At 47.5% G+C, this 23,443-nt stretch overlaps 1 protein-coding gene across 2 annotated transcripts; it reads right to left on the bottom strand.

The window, feature by feature from the left end:
* Window positions 1-6: 6 nt before the first annotated feature.
* Window positions 7-22,123, bottom strand: Sec24c (SEC24 homolog C, COPII coat complex component). 2 transcript variants are annotated; one of them, XM_032917422.1, is made up of 23 exons: window positions 22,020-22,123; window positions 20,248-20,447; window positions 16,922-17,057; window positions 11,837-12,009; window positions 11,236-11,607; window positions 10,798-10,934; window positions 8,161-8,272; window positions 7,779-7,906; window positions 5,930-6,068; window positions 5,609-5,724; window positions 5,324-5,448; window positions 4,997-5,188; window positions 4,559-4,652; window positions 4,313-4,429; window positions 3,681-3,851; window positions 3,182-3,278; window positions 2,961-3,106; window positions 2,709-2,847; window positions 2,448-2,566; window positions 2,173-2,352; window positions 1,780-1,971; window positions 1,462-1,551; window positions 7-1,233 (listed from the first exon to the last, which is right to left on the bottom strand). In XM_032917422.1, the coding sequence occupies exons 2-23, from the start codon at window positions 20,417-20,419 to the stop codon at window positions 1,093-1,095; spliced, it is 3,288 nt and encodes a 1,095-aa protein (XP_032773313.1). In that variant the 5' UTR covers window positions 20,420-20,447; window positions 22,020-22,123; the 3' UTR covers window positions 7-1,092. The 2 variants fall into 2 exon arrangements, with proteins under 2 accessions (XP_032773313.1, XP_032773314.1); XM_032917423.1 differs by lacking the exon at window positions 22,020-22,123 and adding an exon at window positions 9,499-9,567 and having other exon boundaries at window positions 11,236-11,386; window positions 11,913-12,009; window positions 20,248-20,443.
* Between the last annotated feature and the right edge of the window lie 1,320 nt (window positions 22,124-23,443).

Raw genomic sequence — 23,443 nt, 5'->3', positions numbered from 1 at the left:
AAGGGATACTGGTTATATCTTATTTTATTTCTTTACAAATTAAAGATGCATTGAAAAATAAACCAATGAAAAGAAATGAAAGGTCCATAGCAGGGGCATCCTGGGCTGGGAGCAGGCAAGCCTGACCACCGTCATTCCTAGCCCTTGTCCTGCCCAGCCAATTGGAGTTGGAAGATAACTTGTCAGCCACTCAGTCAGTACCAAAGCCCAGTAAAGTCCTGGCACGGAGGACAGGGCTCCTGCCATCTCTGCCTCTCTCCAACAACGTTTCTCGTGGGAGCTGAGTGGGATGTGGGCTGGCTCTGTGAGGTATTGCAAGTTGACCATCAGGCTCTCTACAGAACCATCCAGGATTGGGGCTTCTCCATCTGGAAAGGAGGCTGCTACTTCCCCTAGGTGTTAATATGCTTTGCGATTTAGTCTCCAGGCTCATTCATCTCTAACTATGTGCTTCTTTCTGTCCACGAAGTGCTCACCAATCATTGCAGGGGAGAGAGAGCACGCACAGTGGAAGTAGAGAGACAACTAGTCATCCATCCTCAGTAACCATGACTTTGCTACTGACCACCAGGCCCCCAAAGGACCAACTCCTTTACTCTCCACCACCTACGGTCTGTACCCCAGCTCTTGTGCACCTGTATATTTTATCCCTAATATAGGAAGTTGTTGATGACACGGAGCTGAATTTACCGCCTCCTGTAATAATCCTGGGATTCCCACTTCTTCCTGCTTGCCCCTTTCCTCTTGGAGGCTGATCCAAAGGGTCACATTGTGCCAGGGCCTGGCTGCCTCCAAACCCCCAACACCGAATCATATACAGTGAACTGGAAACTACATTCATTACAACAGGATTAGCAGGAGAAAGGGTAGAGTATGGGGTCTGGGGCACCTTCGATCAGCAGGACATGACAGAGTGGTAGGGTATTTGAGCCCAGAAAGAAGGTGTCTCCTTTTATCTCGCCCTCCCCCCAAAGAAGTCAACTGAGGTCAGCTTACATGACTTATAAGATATGGAACTGTCCCAGTTTCTCTGCCATCCTGGGGTTCTTCCTGGAAGCTGGCCTGGGACCCTCTGCCACTGACCCTCTTGCTTTAGCTCAGCAACTGCCGAATCTCCTTGTGCATGTGGCAGAGAAAGTCCACATAGGATGCACCGCCACTTAGGCTCTTGTCTTCCACCAGGAAGTGCTTGAACAGCATCTCTAGCTTGTCTTCCTGTTTGACCACGATGAGCTACGGCCAGAAGGCAGATGGTAAGGGAGGGCAGATGTTAATGAAGGACTCACGTACTTCCTCCCCATGCACCTTCCTGCTGACTTGACAAGATAGAAAACCCAGGCTTCAGAGCAGGGTTGCATGCTGGGCATGTAATCCAGTGCTGAATGTGCTTGTCTGGCCTATAGCAGGCCTAGGGTTCAGTACCCAGCCCCAGCGCTGCAAAGCATAGAACATCCATGTTACCTTCATGTACCGAGTTCTCTGGGCCCGTAAGGTATCGATGAGGCCTCGCACTTTCTTAGACAGTGGATTATCCAGAACTGGCAGAACACTCTGGAACAAAAATTCATTCATTACTATGATAAAGTGCTTTTAAGCTTAGCAAGAAGGAATGAAATTTAGGTATCATCTGAAATGAAACCAGAAAAACTGCAAGTGCCCCTTCCCTTGCCCCAAGTGTTCTCTGGGGCATAATAAAGGGACCAACATGACTTCACTGACCCATAGTCAGATCACCAAAGTGTTTCCATACCCATCTCATCCTTGACACCCTGTTCTCACCAAGCCACTGGTGATCTGACTGAAGGAGGAGACGTTGAAAAGGCTCTGGACAACACCTTGTTGGACGCTTGCTCCCACCCAGACAAAGAGGTTGAGTCCATTTTCCAGCAAATATATATCACCACTGCTTAAACGTTCTTCAGATGCTCGGACTGCTGGTGGTTCAGTGGTACTATCAAGGGGAGACTTTGTCTAGACAAAAAGGAGAAAACATCACCAAGAACCACAACACACTCCTTTATGCACACAAACCAAGAAGCGAAGTCTCTAGATAGTAATATGAGATGTACACAAAAACAAACTTCTTAGCATTGGCAATAAAGTAATCCACCCCCTCCTCCTTAGAGGCCCTGTCTTTAGTACAGTGTCTCACACGCCAATCCTCATTCGCACCAGTGGGAGGAGCCGAGGGTAGAAGAAGACATTGGTCTCAGCCACATCCATGGAGGAAACCAGCTGTCGAACATAGGCACGATCATCAGTAGTGACCTCAGCTCCAGGCTGCAGAACGTCACTCTTCAACACACAGTTCAGGTAAACTGGGAGTAGCTTCATGCACTCAGGAAGGATCAACTGAGGATTTATGGAAATAAAGTCAATGGTCATGAGAAGTCCCTCTGAAATGCAAGGTTTTGTTGACCCAACCGTCCACTACCATCCATGCCCACCTGTCCCGCAGAAGACGGGCTGGCACAGTTCTTTCTGTAACAGGCCAGGATCTGGGCACACTGGGTGATGAGAGTGTCACGGACAGTCTTCACAGGGCTACTCACAACAGCCCGGTATGCTACGTGGGAAGGAAAGAGCAGTCACTGGTCTGCTTCCCATCACACACATCTCCCACCATCACACCTACCCAGGAGTGCTGCACTCGACCATCCTGAACCTCCTCTCACCCCACCTCCACCCTGCCCTGCCTCTACTCTCACCAAACTTGGCCATGTAGTTGATGAGCGTGTCAGTCTCACAGTTTCGATACAGGTCAGCCAGCTGGGTGCAGCAGTTGAGGGCCAGGTTGTGGATGCGGAGCCGACGCTGCCCTGCACAGCTGGTATAAAGCAGGGCACACTAGGGGAAGGGAGAAAGGGGGAACTCACACCCTCCCTCACAATGTTACCCACCCCTTGTCTTCCCAGTGCACCCCAAACTTCTGTCCCCTGCCCCTGTCTCCCGCCTGCCACCTGCAGCAGGGCTCCACTCTCTTCATTGAGCCGGTCGTCATGCTTGAATTCCACAGTCACGGTCTTGTCGCCATCCAGTCCAGCCAACTCCACATCTGTTGTATTGCTCATGTAGAAAGCTCCAAAGAAATCCACAGCACGGATGCCTGAGGCCACGGGGACAGGTCAGCTCTGAAGGTAGGACCGTGCCTCCATCAGATCTAAACTCAACCAGAACTCACCAGTGCTTGTCCGAACCCGCATGACAGCATCAAAGCCAACCACCTTCTGTACATCCCGACGCAGGTCACTCAAGAATCGTTCCTGGTCATTCTCCACCTGCGGTCCATGCCCAGAGTCACATCACTGACAACACAGCTCACCCCACAGTCAGCCCCCCCGCACCCCCTGCCTCTCTACAAGCCAGCTTAACCAGAGTGACAGCAAAAGCAAGGATGCCAGTGACAATGACACTGTGCAGATTCATGACAGCAGGTCGTACAGAGTGCTTTATGTAGACAAATCCTAGGTAGTAAACTCTACTTTGTGGATGAAAGAACAAAAGATGAGTAGTTGAGTATTCTAGGCCAGTAAGTGGGGGCCTCAGTATCAACCCAGGACTGACTTTAAAACCCATATGCCTAACCACTATACTCTGGGCTCAACTTCACGCACCACTACTAAGTTAACAGCTGAGACACTCCACATAGAAGCAGGTATTTTCACACCAGAATTCTATACCTGGAAGCAGGCGTATTTGTAGACCGAGCCTCCAGTGAGCTGGGGAACAACAGAGAGTGTGGCCACATCGACATATTGGTTAGGGAAGAGGAAGAGGTCCACACAGCAGCCTTGGGCCACACACTCTTTGGCCAGAGTCTGATAGGTACCTGTCTGAGGCTGAAACAGAGTCTGAAGAAGAAGAGAAGAAATGTCAAAAAGCTTTGCCCAACTTGAAAATTGTCCACGTAAAATGAGAAACTCAGACTTTCAAAACTTCAGACCTACCACCTTGTATTTCCAGCAGTAAGAGAAAGTTGGAAAGAAAAGGAAGAAGAGAGGGGAAGGGAAAAGAGTGGAAGGAAAAAGAAAAAGAAAAGGTACAGGGTGTGGTTTGCACACCTACAATGCCAGCACACGGAAAGCAGAGACAAGATCATGAGACCAGCCTGGACTACCAGTGAGTTCCAGGTCAGCCTAGTCTACAGAGCTAGTCTGCTATTTCAAGCCAAAAATGAAAAAGAAAAAGGGAGGATTCAAGTCAAGTCAACCAATGGGCACAATGTAAACCCAGTCCACTGGGTGGCACCGAAGAGTGGACATGGGGAAGCTTCGGACTTCCTCTATACTGGAACGCCCCTCCCATCACACACCTTCTCCTTGTCTGTGTTGATCAACTTCCTGTCATCCCTATTCTTCAGCTTCCCCGGGGCCTCTGCAATGGGCAAGGATGTGTGGAACAGAAACAGCTTTCCTGCACACTCGGCGGCCTAAGAGCAAAGACAAACTACTCATTTATTCCTCCCTTCATCATCCATCACTCACTGCTGTTGTTCATTAGGCACTAACAGTGTGAAACGGCTGACAGTTATCAGTGCAGCCAGGGGCTCCTGCCTTACCTTCAGAGCTTCCATCCCGGCCTGGATAACTGGAGCAAATACCGTCTCTGTCTCTCTTGTGTCTGCAAACATTTCTGGAATCTGATCCAATAAGCTGAAAAGACAGATGATGGCAGACAATCAAAACTGCTGCCTCCATTCTTAAGAGCAACCCTTCCAGAGGTCATGAGTTCAATTCCCAGTGGTTCAGTACCATCTGTAAAAAAGATCCCCTCTTCTGGTGTATCTGAAGACAGCTACAATAAAATAAAAATGCTTTAAAAAAAAAAAAAAAAAAAAAAAAAAAAAAAAAACTGCTGCCTCCATTCTCAAGTCCCTGGGTAGTTAGTAACCTGGCTCCCACACTGAAAACTCTGGCCATCTACTAACCACGCTGCAACTCCCTGGCCTTCTGAGGCTATACCTCCCCTCTCTCTGGTCTCCAAAATCTGCGCTTACCTGGTGATAACGGCCCGAGACTCGCTGACATTGACTAGGAAGCCATCCAGCAGTGGTACAAACATGTCAGCCACATCAGATACGACCATCATCTGTGGCTGAGCCAAGGAGCTCTTCACATTGTAGAAGTGGAGCACTTTATTATAGGTGACAAAGCCAACCCGGATTGCTGACTCTTCTGCTCCACCCTCCCTGTGGAAGGTGACATTGTTACCCAGACTGCCCACCTTCTACACCTCCCACAATCCATGCATAATGTTCCACTTGCTCAGTCAGCCCAGACACCCACCATTAACCAAAAGGAAACAGGACTTCCTCAACTCTCACCTAGGCAAGTAGTCTAAGAGTGACTTGAGCTCCTCACAGAGGAGCCGAACAAGACCAGTTCTGATGGCATTGTAGGAGACGTCAATCATAAAGATGAAGGCAGGAGGACTAGGGAATTTATTGTTCTGTAGAGGAAGGAAATGTTGAGGGAAACAGTAAGCAGACAGTGGACTAGAAGGCAATGGGCATCAAAGGGCACCATGACAGGGTAAGGAAAATACTAACAACTAATTTGGGCTTTCACAGTCCTCCGCCCACTGTTCCTCTCTCACCACTTTCCCTTACCTTACAGTAATCTACAGTAGCCAAGAATTCATAAGACCCCAGAGACAGCTCAGGACGGTCATAAGCATCCACGCGTTTGCCGGTATGATCCAGATGTTGAAAATACTGAGGGGGCACTGTGAGGAGGATGCAGTATGTTACTCAAAGGTTCATCCGCAACCCAAGTATGCTAAGTCCTGGCTAAGCTTCACCTCATTCCCCACCTGTCCTCACTCGTGCCTACTTCCCCAGCTCCTGAGAAATGCTCCCTCATCTACATAATGCGACAGCGAACGATGTTGATGCAAGCCTTGCCCCGAAGCTCAGCCCCCCACAATGTACCATCATTGATACAGCTGCAGAAGGAGCACTGGAAGCGCCTCCCTCCCTCGATGAATGTCATGAGAGGGCACATGTATGCTTTGCAGCGATTACAGCGCAGGGGGCCGGATTCGCCATGGTCCACAACATATGGTGAAGCCTACGGAACAGAGAGAAGCTCAGGTGGAGGGAGGCTATGGAGAGTCAGACATATAACAGCATATGACAGACTGGAGGGAGAGGCAGCACGGCTCAGGTATTCTACCTGGGGAAGGAATACAGTGGACGGGAATGAGAACAATGCTAACAACTGGAAAAACTCCAGCTCTGAAAAACTCTTCTTCATTTTCTATCCCAAAATGCATTCCTTCCTAAAAAAGAAGATGGCCTATGAAACTGGCCATAGCAAGCCAGGACTGCCCTGAGTGTATGAAGGGAAAGCCAAAGACTACAGAACCACTCCTCCATCCTGGAGGTGACTTCTGCTTCCTTCCCTGCATGTCTATGGTACTTTCCCCATCACTCACAAGAGAATTCTGACACCCATGTTGTCCCAGGTAATGTCATCTTACAAACACAAGTACAGCATCCAGCCATCCTCACTAGCACCACAAAGGAAATGACAAGGCAGAACATACACTGTGCCTTGATGGTCCAATTCCATAGAACTCTTTTTAAGTACATGTGACTTCTCAAGACCTAAATAAGCAGCTACCTAATTTTTTAAAAATGCTTTCATCCAGGCATAGTGGCACAAGCCTTTAATCCCAGCACTTGGGAGGTGGAGGCAGGCAGATTTCTGAGTTCCAGGCCAGCCTGGTCTACAGAGTGAGTCCCAGAAACAGGTGTACAGGAAGCCCTGTCTTGAAAATACAATCCCAGCTCCGGAAAAAAAAAAAAAAAAAAGAAAAAACAAAAAATGCTAATTTTAGGTACTGGATTGGCAGATGGGGCCCAAGCCAGATGAGGGATGGAGTACTGGGTATAATAGTTCCTTCTCATTTATTTGCCTATACCCAAGTTTAAAAAAAAAAAACCCACAAATACACAACAGAATGACAGACGTCATCATCCAGAGATGTGACCACACAATGAGCAATTCCTACATCCAGCTGTCTTGCCTCTGGAAATTAGGTTGGCCCTACCTGTTTTGTTGTTGTTGTTGTTGTTGTTGTTTGTTTTGGTTTGGTTTTTTTTTTGGTTCTTTTTTTCGGAGCTGGGGACCGAACCCAGGGCCTTGCGCTTCCTAGGCAAGCGCTCTACCACTGAGCTAAATCCCCAACCCCCTGTTTTGTTTTAAGACAGTGTTTCATGATACAGCCCTGGCTGGCTTCATCACAGAGATCTGCCTACCTCTGCTTCGTGTGTACCAGAGCTAACTTTGAGATGGAGTCTACCGTGTGGCTAGGCTGGGCTGGAACGCTATGGCTTCCTGTGTGAGCTCCCTTGAGTGCTACAATTACAGGTGTGTGCCTGCACACACAGCAGGCTCTGCTCCTCTCATGGGCTCCTCCTAGGAGCCCTGCACACACAGCAGGCTCTGCTCCTCTCATGGGCTCCTCCTAGGAGCCCTGCACACACAGCAGGCTCTGCTCTTCTCATGGGCTCCTCCTAGGAGCCCTGCACACACAGCAGGCTCTGCTCCTCTCATGGGCTCCTCCTAGGAGCCCTGGCCTCACACAGTGCTTTGCCTATGCTTTCCTCCTTACCACTGCTACCAGGAGTGGGCCCTGGGAAAGAGATGCCAGAGATACTGTCTATCCCTCCTGCCCAACCAAAATGCCTTCCATGCCAGCCAGAATCCCATAGAGAGAGAAACCTTATCCTCCCCACCCCCTTTCATTGTATTCTGGCCCCTTCCCAGACTTACCTCCTCGGGGGGCAGCCTTGCCAGGGGCTTGATGACAGCTGCTAGAGGCACCTGAGCCTGCTTAGCCATGTCAGATGTACAAGGGATATTGTAGGAGGTGCATCGAATGTAACGGGGACTTGCATTCCCTGAAGAGGGTAGAAGATTTGAGTCACACAGCAGAAGTCTTCTGATCCAGCGCTCCATTAGGGAGTCAGTCCACCGCCACAAATGAAGAGTAGCACTAGCACACTTCTACTCTTCACAGAGTGGCAGTAGCCTTTAGACCCTGAAGGACTGAGGCAGGGTGGGAGGGACTGGGCTCTGACAAAAGCATGGTGCAGAGCTGATAGCCTTGGAGAATTAGCTGCCAGGAGGAAACAGACAGTAACGTTCGTCTCACCTTGGTCTTTCACCAGGAAATTGGTGGTGACTAAAGGTGGCACCTGTCCCCGTACACCAGTAACAAATGGCTCTGAACCCCGGTTGTTTCTATCGTCTTCAATAACCTGAATCTGTGGGAAAGAAGTGAAATGAGTGGGATGACAAAAGAACGGGTTCCCGACAAAGCAGGCCAGAGCTGGTAGCACAAGAACAAAGAACTTGCCAAAAACCACTTCATGCACCAGGCATGCTCTCCTTTTGGAGACCATATCAAATGCCATAGTACTAACCTTCCATTTTGCAGCAGCTAGCTGGAGATGCTGGGTGAGAATGGACTTTCTGATAAACCACCCCTGGCCTCCAACCATTAGTGAGTACCCTTTTATTTCTCCCACTCCAGGAATGCTTATCATGATATGACATGATTGGATTCCATTCTCCATCAAACCGTTCCCTCCCTTCCTCTGCATAAGATACACTGAGTCAAAGCAAGGAGAACAGAGGACAGAAACCCATATAAAATGAATCTACCTGGGATGGTTCTAAACTTAATGACATTAACAAGGCACACGGGGAGGAGAGAACTAAACAGGCAGAAATGATCGGGTAAGGTAAGGAAGCAAGTGCTGCCTTCCTTTCAGGTGAGCATCAGTGGGTCCATACAGGAGAGGATGAGTGCCCGATCCTTATGGCCCAGTCCTCAAACCTCTACTTGTGACAAAACACTGAGGAGAACACACACACAGAGGATATGCAAAGCTGGTAGTCAGACCCTTGTTCAGGCTAGTGACCTTGGTCAGTTACTTCAAGGTAAGTTTGATAAACCAGCAAAAGTAAAGGGCAAATAAGACTATGTCCCGCAGCAGAAAGAGTTGAAGCTAGGAGATACACCGAAGTCTAAACTCCTCAAACGAGAAGGTGGCCCACATGCCCCCAGAGTAAGAAATCTCTTCCCCTGTAAGAAATGCTCTATGTCCATAGCCACCCGCTGCAGCCTTTCTCCTTACAGCAAACTGGAAGGATCTGCTGCTCAACTCTGTCTGGTTCCATCACATGCCACACACACGCTCCTGGAGGAGCCAGCAGGACTGAACCAAAGCTCAGCATGCCACAGGCCCACCCTGAGAGGCTGCCCTCCACCATCCCGTACTCAAGGGATGCCCTGCTCGCAGCTTGCTGGGGCCTCCGTACACTGGGGCTTGGGGCATGCACAGCCTTCGGCTGATAAACCAAGGGTCTCCAGGTGCTCAGGGAAGAGAATGAAAGGGATGGACATGGTGGATGAGGTGAACTCACAGGCATGCATGGGTGACACTAACACAGGATGACAAGCACGGACTCCCACCCCTGCACTTACTGGACTAGGAATGGCATCAGGGTCTATTCTGTGCCTGGTTTTCTGCTGAGGAGGCAGCTCAGTAAGTTGCTTTTAGTGTTTTAATAATAAAGGCAGCAGGGATACACAGGGAGGGAGACAAAAGAACAAGAGCAGATGTTACTTCTCTAACCCTGGTGAATCAGAATGAAGGGTTGGAGCCTGGCTGGGTCTGCACAAGTCGAGGACGCAGTGGATCTGAATTCCAAGTCTCTCTAGCCCAACACAGGCCTCACCAGGAGGTCTCCGTGACTCAGACTACCATGGGGCAAGATAAGTTCAGGCAGAGCAAGCAGGAGGCAAGCAGGCTCTATAGAGGCCCTAATGGGGAAAAACTGGAGGGACAGGAAGTTCCCTAGAAGGTCAAACCTACACCTAAGAACTGTCATGCTGGGAGATGCCTGGGCTATCCAGCTAGACTGTCCTTCCCACTGTGGAGGGGAGAAGCAGGGCAGGGCAGGGAGAACCTGTTGGCTCTCCTGGGTTCCCCCTTAGACAGGAGGCTTCCTCATCGTGGTAGTTCCCAAAGGAAGAGGGAAGAGAACAAATGGAGTATGACAATGGCTAAGTATGAAGAGGTAACTGACATCGACGTTACAGACAGGATATAAAGCAGGCCCCATGTGAAAGAACTACTCCACCTGTGTCTGATAAGGGAGGGGTGAGCATTCCAGTGGCTCTAAGGGAAAGCAGCTTCCTCTATGGACTTATATGCACACTGCCTTTGTTCGCTGTGACTACTCACATTTACACAGTGGTGACCTACCAGTCAGTAGTGCTGGGGAGCATCATCCTATCACACTGCCTACACAGGAACAGAGAGGAACCACTGAGACTTTCCTGCTCTGACTACCTAACACCAGAGAGCTCCTACCTGCTCTGCCAAGCAACAGAATGATGCCTTACTAGATCTAAGGGAGTGGGACATGGCCACTACTCCACAGAAGGACAAAGCGACTGTGTAATTATTATCTTGTCCAAGAGCCACAGAACAATGCCCTCAACCCAGAGCTCTACCGCCATCCTGATCACTCTTGGTTCCCTTCTTTGCTGTAGAGCTGTTGAGGTAAACTGCCTTAAAGACTTTGGGAGCTTCAAGTTCCATTTCAAAGGCTTAGACTTTCTAAGTCTTCAAGAAGATGGTTAAAACGGGATATTATCAAAACCGCCAAGCAAGCGTCTCATCTAAGTCAGTCTGGTCACTAAGTCAGTCTGGTCATCTAAGTCACTCTGGTCCACTCTGGTCCACACAGTGTGTTTTCCATATGATCGCCTACTTACAGGGCTGGGGATGGCATCAGGGTCCAGGCGCTTAGGAGGCAATGGCTGAGGAGGCCCAGGCTGAGTGCCAAAGGTAGGTGCTCCAGGGTATGGGCTCTCATAATTAGGTTGGGGGCCTCGGGCTGGTCCAAAGGAACCTAAGAGACAAGGGCACAAGGTTGACAAACTCAAAATCCCTACCCTATGTCTTCTTAAAGTCTCAGGAAAATAACGGGGCCCTTTGAAACAGAATACGAGGTCTAGTAGTGCCGGAGAAAGCCACTAAAAGAAAGGCCACACTATGTGAATGAACTCAGAGGCATGAGGAATGCCTTGTAAACCTCATATCCTACTAATGGTGTCCTGACGCTGTCCCATCTGACTTACATAGCAGGCAGAACAAAGCAAAACCTGTCAATAGCTGCAGCCTTTGATGTCTAGCCAGACGCGGGGACTCACCGTTTTGCTGCAGCTGATAACCCGGCTGCTGCGGGGAGTGCATAGGTGGTGGTGGGGCTGGGGGCCCAGTCATCTGGGTGCCTGGAGGCAGAGCATGGGCAGGAGGCGAGGACACACGGTTAGCCTGGCTCACTGGGAGACTCCCAAAGCCCTGTCCAGGCGGGAGTGGACCGGGCATGGAAGGCATCTGAGGACCACCTGAAGCTGGGGATGTGAAGCTGGAAGCCAGTGGTGGAGCAGATCGCAGGGGAGGCTGGACTCCAGGATGACCTTGAGCCTGGCTAAGGGGAGGAGCCTGGCTCTGAGGATAGGCGCTGTACGGTCCAGAATTAGGGAAATTTCCTGAGGCTGAGGCCAATGATGTTGGTGGACCTGAGAGACAGAAGAGGTAGAGGTGGAAGTCAAGTCATTCTGCCTTATTTGGTAATAATTTCTGCTTCCATCAACAAAACAAATAAACAAAACCAAAGCAAAAATCAAACAAAAAACAAATCAAAAGACTGTCTCTGCATCTGGGGCTCAAAGGTAAAGGAAATAAAAATTCCTAGGACCCAAATTTCTGAAAAGTAGAGGATAGTGTCCTGGTCCCACCACTACTTACCATAGCCCAACCCAGAAGGGGGCGGGGCTTGGGCCACAGCACCGCTGATCTGCATCGCAGCCAGCTGCGCAGTCACCTGTGTGCTTGTGGGGGGAGGGCCGTAGGGCTGAAGCACAGCTGGCTGGCTGACCACAGGGGCCAGTGGGGGCCCAAACTGCTGCGAACCGGGGACCCTGTGAAGAGAGTGAAAGCAGAGGTGGCTTGAAGGTGGGAGGTCTGTTCAAGCTGGCAAAGTTCCACACCGTAACAGGAAGCTCCACTGTGTTCTGACATTTTGTGTTCATCCTGAGCTCTCTGACAGCTTCACACATACATAGTTGTGGCAAAGCGTGTTTTCCACTAGGTTCACCCCACACACACAAGCACTGTTTATTTTGATAAAGAAGTTGCCATCTCCTCAGCTTCAACCCTAGATCAGTTTTGCGACCTACACGTGAGAGAGCTGAAAGGAAAGGCACACGTAAGTGGACTTACAGCAGCTGCTCACTAACGTGACACAGTAAATACAGCCGGAGTGTTCAACGTCCTTTGTTTTTTGCTTTTTGAGACAGACTTTCTCTGTGTATCCCTGGCTGCCCTGGAACTCATTCTGTGGTCCAGACTAGCCTCAAACTCACAGGCATCCACCTGCCTCTGCCTCCAGAATGCTGTGTACAAGCAGGCCCATGTACATGCCAAGGTTAGTGTGGAGGTCAGAGGACAAGTCTCAGACATCAGCTCTCCACTCCACCACGCTGAAGCAGTCTTTCTGGTTTCTGCTGCACAACATACTCCAGGGTAGCCGGGCCTCAGGCTTCTGCCCAACTCTCCTGTCTGCACATCCGATCTCACTGTAAGAGCACTGGGACTGCAGAGGTGCACCGTGCATCTGGATTTGGTTGTGGTACTTAAACTGAGGTTGTTATCAGGCACTTTACCCGCTGAGTCATCTCCCCAGTCCTCCACTGTCTTATTACCTCTACTAACTAGTTCTTCATAGTTCCATCTGTTCTTTAGTTTAACACTCACTCTTATTTTACCTCTACTAACTAGTTCTTCATAGTTCCATCTGTTCTTTAGTTTGACACTCACTCTTATTTTACCTCTACTAACTAGTTCTTCATAGTTCCATCTGGTCTTTAGTTTGACACTCACTCTTATTTTACCTCTACTAACTAGTTCTTCATAGTTCCATCTGGTCTTTAGTTTGACACTCACCTACTCGTTCACTCCGCCAGCCAGCCAGCCAGCCACTTCTCCCTCGGCTGGTATCTCTTTTGTACTGGCACTGAACCCAGACTCCTGCATATGCTGGGCAAGCAGTACTAACTGTGAGATATCCCATTACCCCAGCCCTAGTGTGTTTTCAACTAGTATTTCTGCTAGTGACCCTTACCTCAAGCTCTTTGCGGGGCTTCGCACTGTTCTGTGGTCCACAACACTGAACATACCCCTAAGCACACAGCAGATGCCCAACAAATCTTGTCAGACTAATCATATTGCATGGACCGCTCTAGCAGTGTGATTCAATGCTATCACCTGCCCGGTGCTAGTCTGTCAAATTCTCCATCACACCTACATACAGCATCTACACCTCTCCCACTGAATCCAAACCTACAGCAGAATAATGAGACAGAGCAGACAGAACTAAAACACTGAGAGCACACCAGAGTGAGCTAGAACCGAAGACCAAAACTCACTTGTAAAGACATGACACAGGATGTGTACGTGAACAATTCTAATCCAACCAATGGCTAAACAAGCAATTTGAAAGTACAGACCACTGCATCCAAAAGGCCCACACATGTCCTTCATGACTTCCTCCCCTTTCTCCCAGGGGTAACTATTCCTAATTCTCAATTACCATCCCCTTGTCTTTAAAACTCTGGAGTCCACTTTTGTCAGTTTTTAGCCTCTTTAAAATAGAATCATGGGCTGGAGAGAAAGCTCAGCAGTTAAGAGTACTGGCTGGTCTTCCAGAGGACCGAGGTTTAGTTCCCAGCACCCACATGGCAGCTCACAACTCTCTATAACTCCTGTTCCAAGGGATCTGACACCCTCATATATACACATATATACAAATTATATATATATATATACACATATACATAACACATACACTACACAATGTACATAACACAATACACACACACACTACACCAATGTACATAACAGAATACACACACACACACACACACACACACACACACACACACACACACACACGGGATTTTGTGGGTTTTTTCATATTTTAATGAAATTTATCCATGACATTCCCATTCCATTAAATGTTATTCCATTAAGCTGGGCACTGGTGGCAAACACCTTTAATCCCTGCTCACAGAAGGCAGAGGGAGGTGGAGCTCTGTGAGTTCAAGGTCAATCTGATCGACAGAGTGACTACAGAGGACAGCCAGGACTGTTGCACAGAGAAAGCCCGTCACAATCAAACAAACAAGTGCTCTTCCATTAGACACACCACACCTGAGCTAGTGAGGTGGCTCATGTTTAGGTAAGGCTCCTTGCCACCAAGCCTAACCTGAGTTTGATCTCTAGATCTGTAAAGTAGAAGAATACCAACACCCCACAAGTCACCTCTGATCTCTACTTCATCATGCATGTACGAAAACAAGGAAACTGTAATAAAAAATGCTTGCCAGGTGCTGGTGGCACGTGCCTTTAATCCTAGCGCTTGGGAACTGGAGTTGGGCAGACTGATTTCAAGGCTAGCCTGGTCTATAGAGCCAGGACGGCCAAGTCTACACAAAGAAACTCTGTCTTGAAAAAGCCAAAGAGAGTAGTAACTCAGCTAAGCATTTTACTATAGATAAGTACCTGAGTTTCCATGGTTTTATGAGGTTGTTTGTTTTTGTGGCCCTAAGGATCAAACTCAGGGCTTCACCACACTAAAGAAGCAAAATTTTGGGTCAGTAAAAACAATGTTGCTGGGGCTAGAAAAACGGCTCAGCAGTTAGGTGTGCGCATCACTCTTACAGATGACCTGGGTTGGGTTCCCAGCTCCCACACAGGGTGGCTCACAACCTCTTCTAACTCTAGCTCCAGGAGGATCCAATGCTCTTCAAGAACACCTGGACCACCACATATACACAATTTAAAAATATCTGGAAATATTAACAGAAATGTTGCTTTGGAGAGTATACATTTTACTTATATATACGGATATGGCCTTTACTTGATTTTTTTGATTTTGACAAAGGGTCTCACTCGTAGCCACGCTGGCCTTGAACTCACAGAGACCTGCCTGCCTCTGCCTCTGAAGTACTGGGATTAAAGATGTGTGCTGCCACATACAGCATGAGTGTCTGAGACCAGACCTTCCTATGCTGCCAAAATGGCATCAAACTCCTGGACTCAAGAAACCCCACTGCCTTCGCTTCCCTGTCAGCTGAGTCCACAGGCATGTATCACCATCTGGCTTTGCCTAGATCTGTTCCTAAGGGTTGTTGTTACTGTTACTTGTTTGTTTGAAATAGTCTCCAATGTGTAGCCCAAGCTGGCCTCAAATTTGTGATTCTCCTGCCTCAGTCTGCCAAGAGCTAGGGTTAAACCATTTTTATTATTCCAAAATGTTCCCTTCCCTCCGTGACCACTACCGACCAACCTGAGCAAAGTTGTGCCCCTCACTCTCTCTGACAGTGCACAGAGACTTGTTTCTACAGTGTAGTCCAAAATCAGCTCAACTCCAAGCACCTCATGGGAAAGTGCAAGGAATCACTTCCACCCCAGCACCTGCGTAAGTTTAAGACCCTGGCTTCTTGGGTTGATGATTTCCACTAATGGGTGCTCTGACCTCAAGCCCCACTTAAGTCTCTGGACTGTGAGGCTTTCATTTTCTTTCTAATGATCTAATTTTCAGTTTAGGGAGAATTTTTTTTTTCTTAAATTTCAATTTCATGTCTCTTTTCCAGAGTACTTCAACAAAACAGTCTTCAGGCTATGGTAACACTCTACTCCATTGAGAGCCTTTGATCTGTTGTTCATTGTAGTGCTGTGTATTGTACATGCCTTTCTTCCCAGCATTCAGGACACAGAGGCAGGTGGATCTCTGTGAGTATGGGGTGAGTTCCAGGACAGCTAGGGCTATAGAGTGAGACCCTGTCCTGAAACAAACAAACAAACAGGGTTGGGGATTTAGCTCAGTGATAGAGCACTTGCCTAGCAAGCGCAAGGCCCTGCGTTTGGTCCCCAGCTCCTAAAAAAAAAAAATAGAAAAGAAAAAGAAACAAACAAAGTAAACTATACTGAAAATCTGCCTGCTTCTCCAACTTCGTGACTCTCCTATGTGTCTATTATCATGAACTGTGTCTCACGTTGTCTTATCTAAGACTTACACTCAACTCAGTGCTGATGTATGAATACAAGACACTTGCTAAGTGCCAGAAGTCATTTTCCATTTCCATATCCACTACTGGGTTATATTTCTAAACTGTTACCAGCACCCAAACAACATTCTGACAGACGTGTCCTCCCTCCTTTCATAGACTTTGATGCAAAGAAAATGTATCAGGGTCTCATTTATGCAACCTTCCTTCTGAGCCTTTTTAATTCAGAACTGGCCGTTTACAACGTGAACTAGTCAGGCCTACTAAGTACCTTGCCTAGTGAAAAGGGAGATGAATACAGAGAGCTCTGAGCTCCTTCCCATACCTCCTTAGCATAAGCTCACAAGGACTAGAACCATCGTGGGGATGGACAGATGTCTGGAAACGTGGGGGAAATCCACGTTCACAAAAAGATAACATTGGGGTTGGGGATATAGCGCAGCGGTAATGGGCTGGTCATTAGTAGTACCTGTGGCCCAGAAAGGCTGGCAGTGTGGCTCAGTGGGTAAAGACGCTTGCTGTTAAGCCTAAAGACTTGAGTTTGAGCCCCAGAACCCACATTCTGGAAGAAGAGAACGGATTACCAGTTGTACTCTGATTCTTCACACATGCCCACACACATATCATTCATACACACAAAATAAAGAAATGTAATAAAAAATAATTAAAAGAAGACAAATAGGATAGATAAAAGAAAAAGTAGAACATTACAACATCCTAACCTACTTTCATCACACTGACTTTGAGCTCACCAGGTACATACCTTGGCATCTGGGCTGTGGAGCTTGGCCCATTCTGTATGTCTCCTTGGCCAAATTGGCCATATGTAGTCTGACCACAAGGGACCTGCGCTGCAGAAGCTGGAGGTGCCCCTGAGCAAGGTGGGGCTCTCGGCACACCTGAGGGTAAAGGACAGAAACTAAATGGATGGAGAATCACTTTCTCCTCCACACTGAGGCAGGAATGCAAAACAAGAATCAGTAAGGCAAACCTTCCCTGACCTCACCCTCCAACTGCATGCCACTCTCACCACAGCAGCATTTGGCTGTGGATGTCAGCAAACAGGCTACTTGCTCTGACTCTGAGGCTAGTGAGAGCAACACAACACAGGACTTTCCTCTGTCCAACACACACCTTCTCATCCAATCTAAGATGGCCTGCAACCTTTTTCAGGAAACCATCTTACTGCACAACTCAGAATGCTGGGTACGTGGAGAAGGTGATGAGCAAGAATATAATGAACAATTCTACCAGAAAGGAGGGCTCTAAGCAGGTGTGGTGACCTCGCCTGTAATCTGAGTACTGAGGCAGAGGCAAGCGGATCTGTGAATCTGAGGCCAGCCTGGTCTGCAAAGTGAGTTCTAGGACAGCCAGGACTGCACAGAGAAAACCTACCTTTAAAAGATGGATGGATGGAAGGAAGGGAGGAAGGGAGGACGAAAGGAGGGAGGGAGGGAGAAAGAGGAAAAGAAGAGCAAAAGAAATTAGGGGGCTGAGGACGTGGTCAGTTGCTTGCCTAGTATGAAGCCTCAGATTTAACCCAACACCTGCCAGGGCCTGGGAAGACGGCTCAGTCCTTTAGGACCTGGGTTCTATGCAGGGGATCTCTGTGCCATTCCTATAACCCACAGGGCGGGTCACAACCATCTCTAGTCCAATTCTAGAGGATCCGACTCCCTCTTCTGACTTCTGAATCCACACATGCAGACAAAACATTCTCACCAGTAAAAGAAAATAAAAATGTAGTGAACCTAAAATAAACTACATGATGATGGTACACACCTACAATCCTGGCATTTGGGAGTCAAGAGGACCAGAAATTCCCAAAATGAGGGTGGAGGTGGGGGCGTGTTTGCTTGCCTGTTTTGTTCTGGGGACTGAGTCCAGGGCTTCAGGTGTGGTCAACAAGTGTTCCTTCCCTGAGCTATGCCAACCACCAGAGAGGCTGCTCCGACCCCTCCTTTGTACACCTCATATATCCTATTCACACTCTTCTTGCCCACTTCCATGTTCAGGAAAGTTCTCACAAGTCTGAGACTTTGGCTTTTTCCTCTAAGAGTTCTGTAAGGTCAGGTGGCTTATCCCATTGTTAATGCTGTTACCTACATTCTCACAAAAGCTGAGCTTTGATCTTTCTCTGATCAGATCTCCCCCCAAAACTATTTCCACTAAGCTTAGTCATACTTATAAAATGTTCCTGACCCCTAGGAGGAATCCAATTCAGACGCTGAACTTGCTCACTAACCATAACAGAACCGGATAGATTTCCCTTCAAGAACAACCTCTTTCAAAAGCGGATGACAAACTCCATTCTGATAAGTCAAACATAACAGAGCAAAAGTGGACTCTGTCCAGTCAAAGTCCCACCTCAGAACAGGGCACTTCTAAAAGAACCAAGACCTAATTTTACTACTTCACAATTTGTTTTTTACAGTGTGATTAAAGTGGTAATATTTCATCCATTTTCAAACCGACCCTTGCCTGACTGATCCTTACTCCCCTCTGTATTAAACCTGCTCTCTTAAAGTTTACATGTTTCTATTTACTAGACATTTTACATCCTGTGTGAGCATGTTCTGCTCACATGGATGACTGGTGCCTGCAGAGGTCAGAAGAGGGTATTGGATCCCTAGAAACTGGAGTTACGGATGCTTTGAGCTGCCATGTGGGTCCTGGAAATTGAACTTGGATCATCTACAAGAATAAGAAGTGCTCTTAACCACTAAGCCATCTTTCTAACCCCCATAAAATTATATTTATGTATTTATTGTGTGGGGAAATCAGAAGACAACTTGTTTCCCCTTCCACAGTATGTATCTCAGAGATCGAACTTAGGTCATTATGCTTAGTGGTTTACCTGCTAAGCTATCTCCAGCCTCTAAAACCGCCCCACTCATCTCATTCATTCATTCATTCATTGGTCGTTCTGGGGATTGAGCTTAAAATCTCATACTTGTTAGGCAAACATTTTGCTAATGACTTATAACTTCTTTTTCACTTTTAATTTTAGACAGAATCTTACTCTGTTGCCTAAGCTGGACGTGGACTCACTCTACAGCCCAGGCAAGCCTTGACGTTGGATTGCTCCTACTGCACCCTCCCTTAGAACTGGAATTACAGGCCTGTGACAGTAGGCCTGGTGGAATCCACTCCTAAACAACATAGGGTTTGGTTGCTAGGCAGTAGTGGTGACACCTTTAACCCCAGCACTACGGAGGCAGAGGCAGGCTGATCTCTGAGCTCTAGGCCAGCCTGGTCTACAGAGTTTCAGGACAGCCATGGAGGGATACACAGAGAAACACAATGAAAAGACTCAGAGTTTGGCATACTCTACCTCTTCAGCCAGCATAATCAAAAGTCTGCTATTAATAACTTTATGAAGTCTTCAGGTTAACATGCAGAGGACCAGCTACGCTTCTTACACAAGGAATATATAACAAGGCTAAGGGCTGGCGGCAGTGTGGCTCAGCGCTGAAGCGTGTATACACAGGGCCTACATTCGACTCCCCAAGAGACACACATAGACTCTAACACGTCACCAAACTCTCGTACTTCATTCATATTACAGAACATCCAAGAAAAGGAAACCCAAGCAAAGAAAAATGGAGACAGTAAAAGATTCAGGGAGTACTACAAGTCAGGCACACAAATATTCATTTACAGACAAATGTGTCCCAGAGTAGTATTATAGTAAGAACCACAAGTCAAATAAGAGGCATTCTCAACACATATGAGGAATAAGTGACTTCAGGGAGACGAAGTCAACAGGCAACAGAAGAGCTATGACCACAACCCTTCCATCCAGCTCTTAGTAATGCAGTAACAGTAATGAGGCTGCCCAGGGTGACACCACCGGGTTGAGCTATTACTGAATCTGGAAGACGCATTCTGACTAGATGGCTTAGATAGAAACAGTCACATGTAAAAACAAGGTGAGACGAGACTACTCCCAGGGCCTTTGTTTTCAAAGAGCCAGATTCATTTGTCATTGGTCAATCACAGTCCCTAAGCAGCTTCGTTACAGCAATGCGATCTAACCTGAAGACTGCTCATGCCCTTCCTTAGCTCAAAAGGAACCTGGAAACATACCTTGAGGAGGTGCCTGCTGATAGCCTGGCACTGGGCCATTGTAGGCTCCATAGGGAGTAGCAGGGGCTGCAGGTCCTGGTTGCCCACCATAATTAGACTGATGATACCCTGGGTAGATGGGCTGGTTCTGCCCAAATGGTGGAACAGGTGGAGCTGACTGGTTGACATTCATTATGAGAGCATCCCCGATTTGATCTCACCTATTTGATTAAAGGAAAGAAAACAAATCAGTCAAAACACACTTTCTAAGGAGAGAGCAACTCCAGGGAAGGAAGGAAGAGATGAAAAGGAATTATCAGGCAGTGATCAGCTGAACTGTTCCACACTACCACAGGATCTCAAACTTCCTGCCCCCAGCCAGTACCTAGTCACTTTCCTCAAAGCAAGGATTTTGTTACTGTGAACCCCATGTTGTGTCACTGCCAAGAAGGTATAAATTTCAACTTCAGACAGACCTAATGGAACAAACGGCAGCCCAGTGGTATGATTTTCAGTGTCTAGTCAGTCACACAGAGTCCTCTGCCTGATCACTACCATGATGTTACAGGTAAATAAAACAATGTTTCCATTTTCCATTCACTGTGTCTACCACCAAGTCATCCATTCATGCCAAAAACACAGAGTAACTTTGAATGGACTGGGTGTTTGTTTTACCACTAAGGCAAAAAGGAAAAAAAAAATTGATCAACTACACCCCCCCCCAAAAAAAAACAAACTCTAAAGTAGCTGTTTGGGAGAAACAGTATTCTCTGTCTAACCTACAATACAAATGTTATTCTAACCCTAGTCTTCCCGTGGAAAGAATGCATTAACCTCACAAATGAAACATTAAGATATAAAAATGTAGCAATATTTCATGACAAAGATCATTCATCTCATCCCTCAAGCACAGGACTATGGGTGTTTTAAACACAAAAGCATACCTGTAATTCTGTTTCTGTTCTAATATTTGTTCGATAGGTCGCTATCAAACTATTACAATCTTGCCCAGCAACAGAAGGATGAGTTGGAGGTCCTTTCAAGGGTCATTCCAAGAAGGGGACTGGCGATCTAAACACCTTATCATTCTAACTATTCTACGGGCAGAAGAGGCCCAGGAGAGTGAGACCTCCTCTCAGGTGCTGCAGTAGAACAATAGGTATCTCTTTGCTAGGAAAGCTTGCTAGGAAAGCCCAAAAGCTGAACCGCTGCCGGACTGAAAGCTCTGTAAAGTCATTCATTTTAGGAACCGTCCTTCCAAACCTTGCACTTGCCACCAACATCAAGCCTGGGAAACGTTCCTCTCCCTTTAAGTTCCTGAAGGAGGGAGAGGGGCGGAATAAGCTTGGAGTCAAACTCCAATCTAGACTCCATTCTAGGTAGACAGTCGAGGGTGACAACCCAAAGGGGCGGGGCAAGCTTCCTAGAACTCTGAAAGTACCCGAGGTGCGGAGGCTTGAGAGCTCTAGAGAATCGAGATCGGGAAGCCAAGCCAGCCTCTAGGGCCACGAAGAGGGCCGACTCACTAAGCAGTAAAGACCAATCCACTAATGCCCTTCAACATGCTGGGAGGGCGAGGCGGGAGCCGGAACCTGGGCCAGGAGGTGAAGGGAGGGGTCCGGGGACCTAAGACCGATCGCCGGTCACAGATGTCGGAGGTGAGGGTCTCTTTCTAGGCCCCGCCTCCAGGCTCCTCCCTTTCCTCTAAAACCGGACAGCGATCAGGCCAGAAATACCCTGGCCTCTCCTCAGCATTCCTCCCCACCACGCAACCTCGCGATGCCACTCCTCACCCGGCTCCAGATCCAGGTTCGACTTCGTTCCTAACGTCAAGGCTCCCAAGCTCGACTTCCGGTTCCGAGGGGGGCTGGCGTGTCGTCCCCGGAAGTTCCGCCCCATGCTCTAGGGCCAAGCCACACCTTCTGCCACGTCGGCCTTAGGCATGCTTCCGGGAACCCGGATGTTGCGCATGCGTATGTGTTTTATCCCGTTCTGGACAGTGTCTGGGACGTAATCCTGAGTTTCATGCCTTTTCTTTTTCTTTCTTCTTCTTTTCAGATTTTCCACATTTCCCAGAATTTCTTTATGGCTTTACCAGCTGAGAGGGTATTGAGAAAACTAGGTCAGATTATTTTTAGTTACGCTCCTTTCGTCGTGTCGTGACATTAAGGACCGCTTGTCTCGTATCCACTTCCTGTTAACCTTTCACCCCGTTGATTTGCGTCCCTCAGGTAGAGCTCACCCTGACCTTTGAGACACACGTGGTGATGGCAGGGTGGGCTAACCCTTGCTTTGAGATTGTGTGCTTATTAGTTCAAGTTTGGGCCGATTAGTTAAATGTTTGGACAACTTCTGCCCCGATTTATTCCTTTAATGAAAAGAATGCCTATCGAACAGTCAATTGGGATGAATTTAGAGACGTTTCCTAAGATTGTCTAGTATAGCTTTCATTCAATAAAGATTAGTTACCATTTTATGCGGTGCCCCTTTTAGTGTAGAGGTAAAACTCTACCAGAATATAAAGATCTCCCTGCTCTCTGTTAAAAGAGCTACAATTCTTTCAGTAATTGTAACACTCTTTAAAGAATAATTTTAATTAATCAGTAATTATTGCTCTTTTTTTCTTCTAATCAGTTTTTTGAGACAGGATCTCAATTGATAGGCAGACTATCCTGAAACTGCTTATGTAATCCATGATCACCTTGAACTCACAATTTTTATGCTTCCACCTCTCCGTTGCATGCATTGTAAATCTTCCTGTACTGTTAAGATTTAAGCACGTCTATGGGCCAGCTCAGGTTCTAAGTTTTATGAATAGAGTAAGCAAAATGTATGATGGGGTTTTTTCCTGTGTAATGGTAGTTACACAGTAATGCATGCTTAGAGAAAATAGTTGTTTAAGTTTGCGTGTGTGTTACTAACCAGTCTGTTGTTTCTGCGTAGCTTGTTTTAAATTTCTTATGCATGGGCGTTTTGCCTGAGTATGTATCTGTGCACTTTGTGAATACAATGCCTGCAGAGGCCAGAAGAGGGCACTGAATACCCTAGAACTGGAGTTAACAAAATCTTGTTAAAAGCTATGTGGATGCTGGAAATCAAACCCAAGCCATCCGGAAGAGCAGCCAGTGCTCTTTGTCACCAGTTCTGTTGCTATCCAGTTCTAAAATAATGTCAGTCCATTCTAGGCCCCGTATCAGCTGAGACTTGTTAGACACGT

The sequence above is a fragment of the Rattus rattus genome, chromosome 12, assembly GCF_011064425.1.
Source record: "Rattus rattus isolate New Zealand chromosome 12, Rrattus_CSIRO_v1, whole genome shotgun sequence".
In the NCBI taxonomy this organism is placed as follows: domain Eukaryota; kingdom Metazoa; phylum Chordata; class Mammalia; order Rodentia; family Muridae; genus Rattus; species Rattus rattus.
Note: the sequence above shows the minus strand (reverse complement) of the source record. Positions and strands in the feature narration are given on the sequence as shown.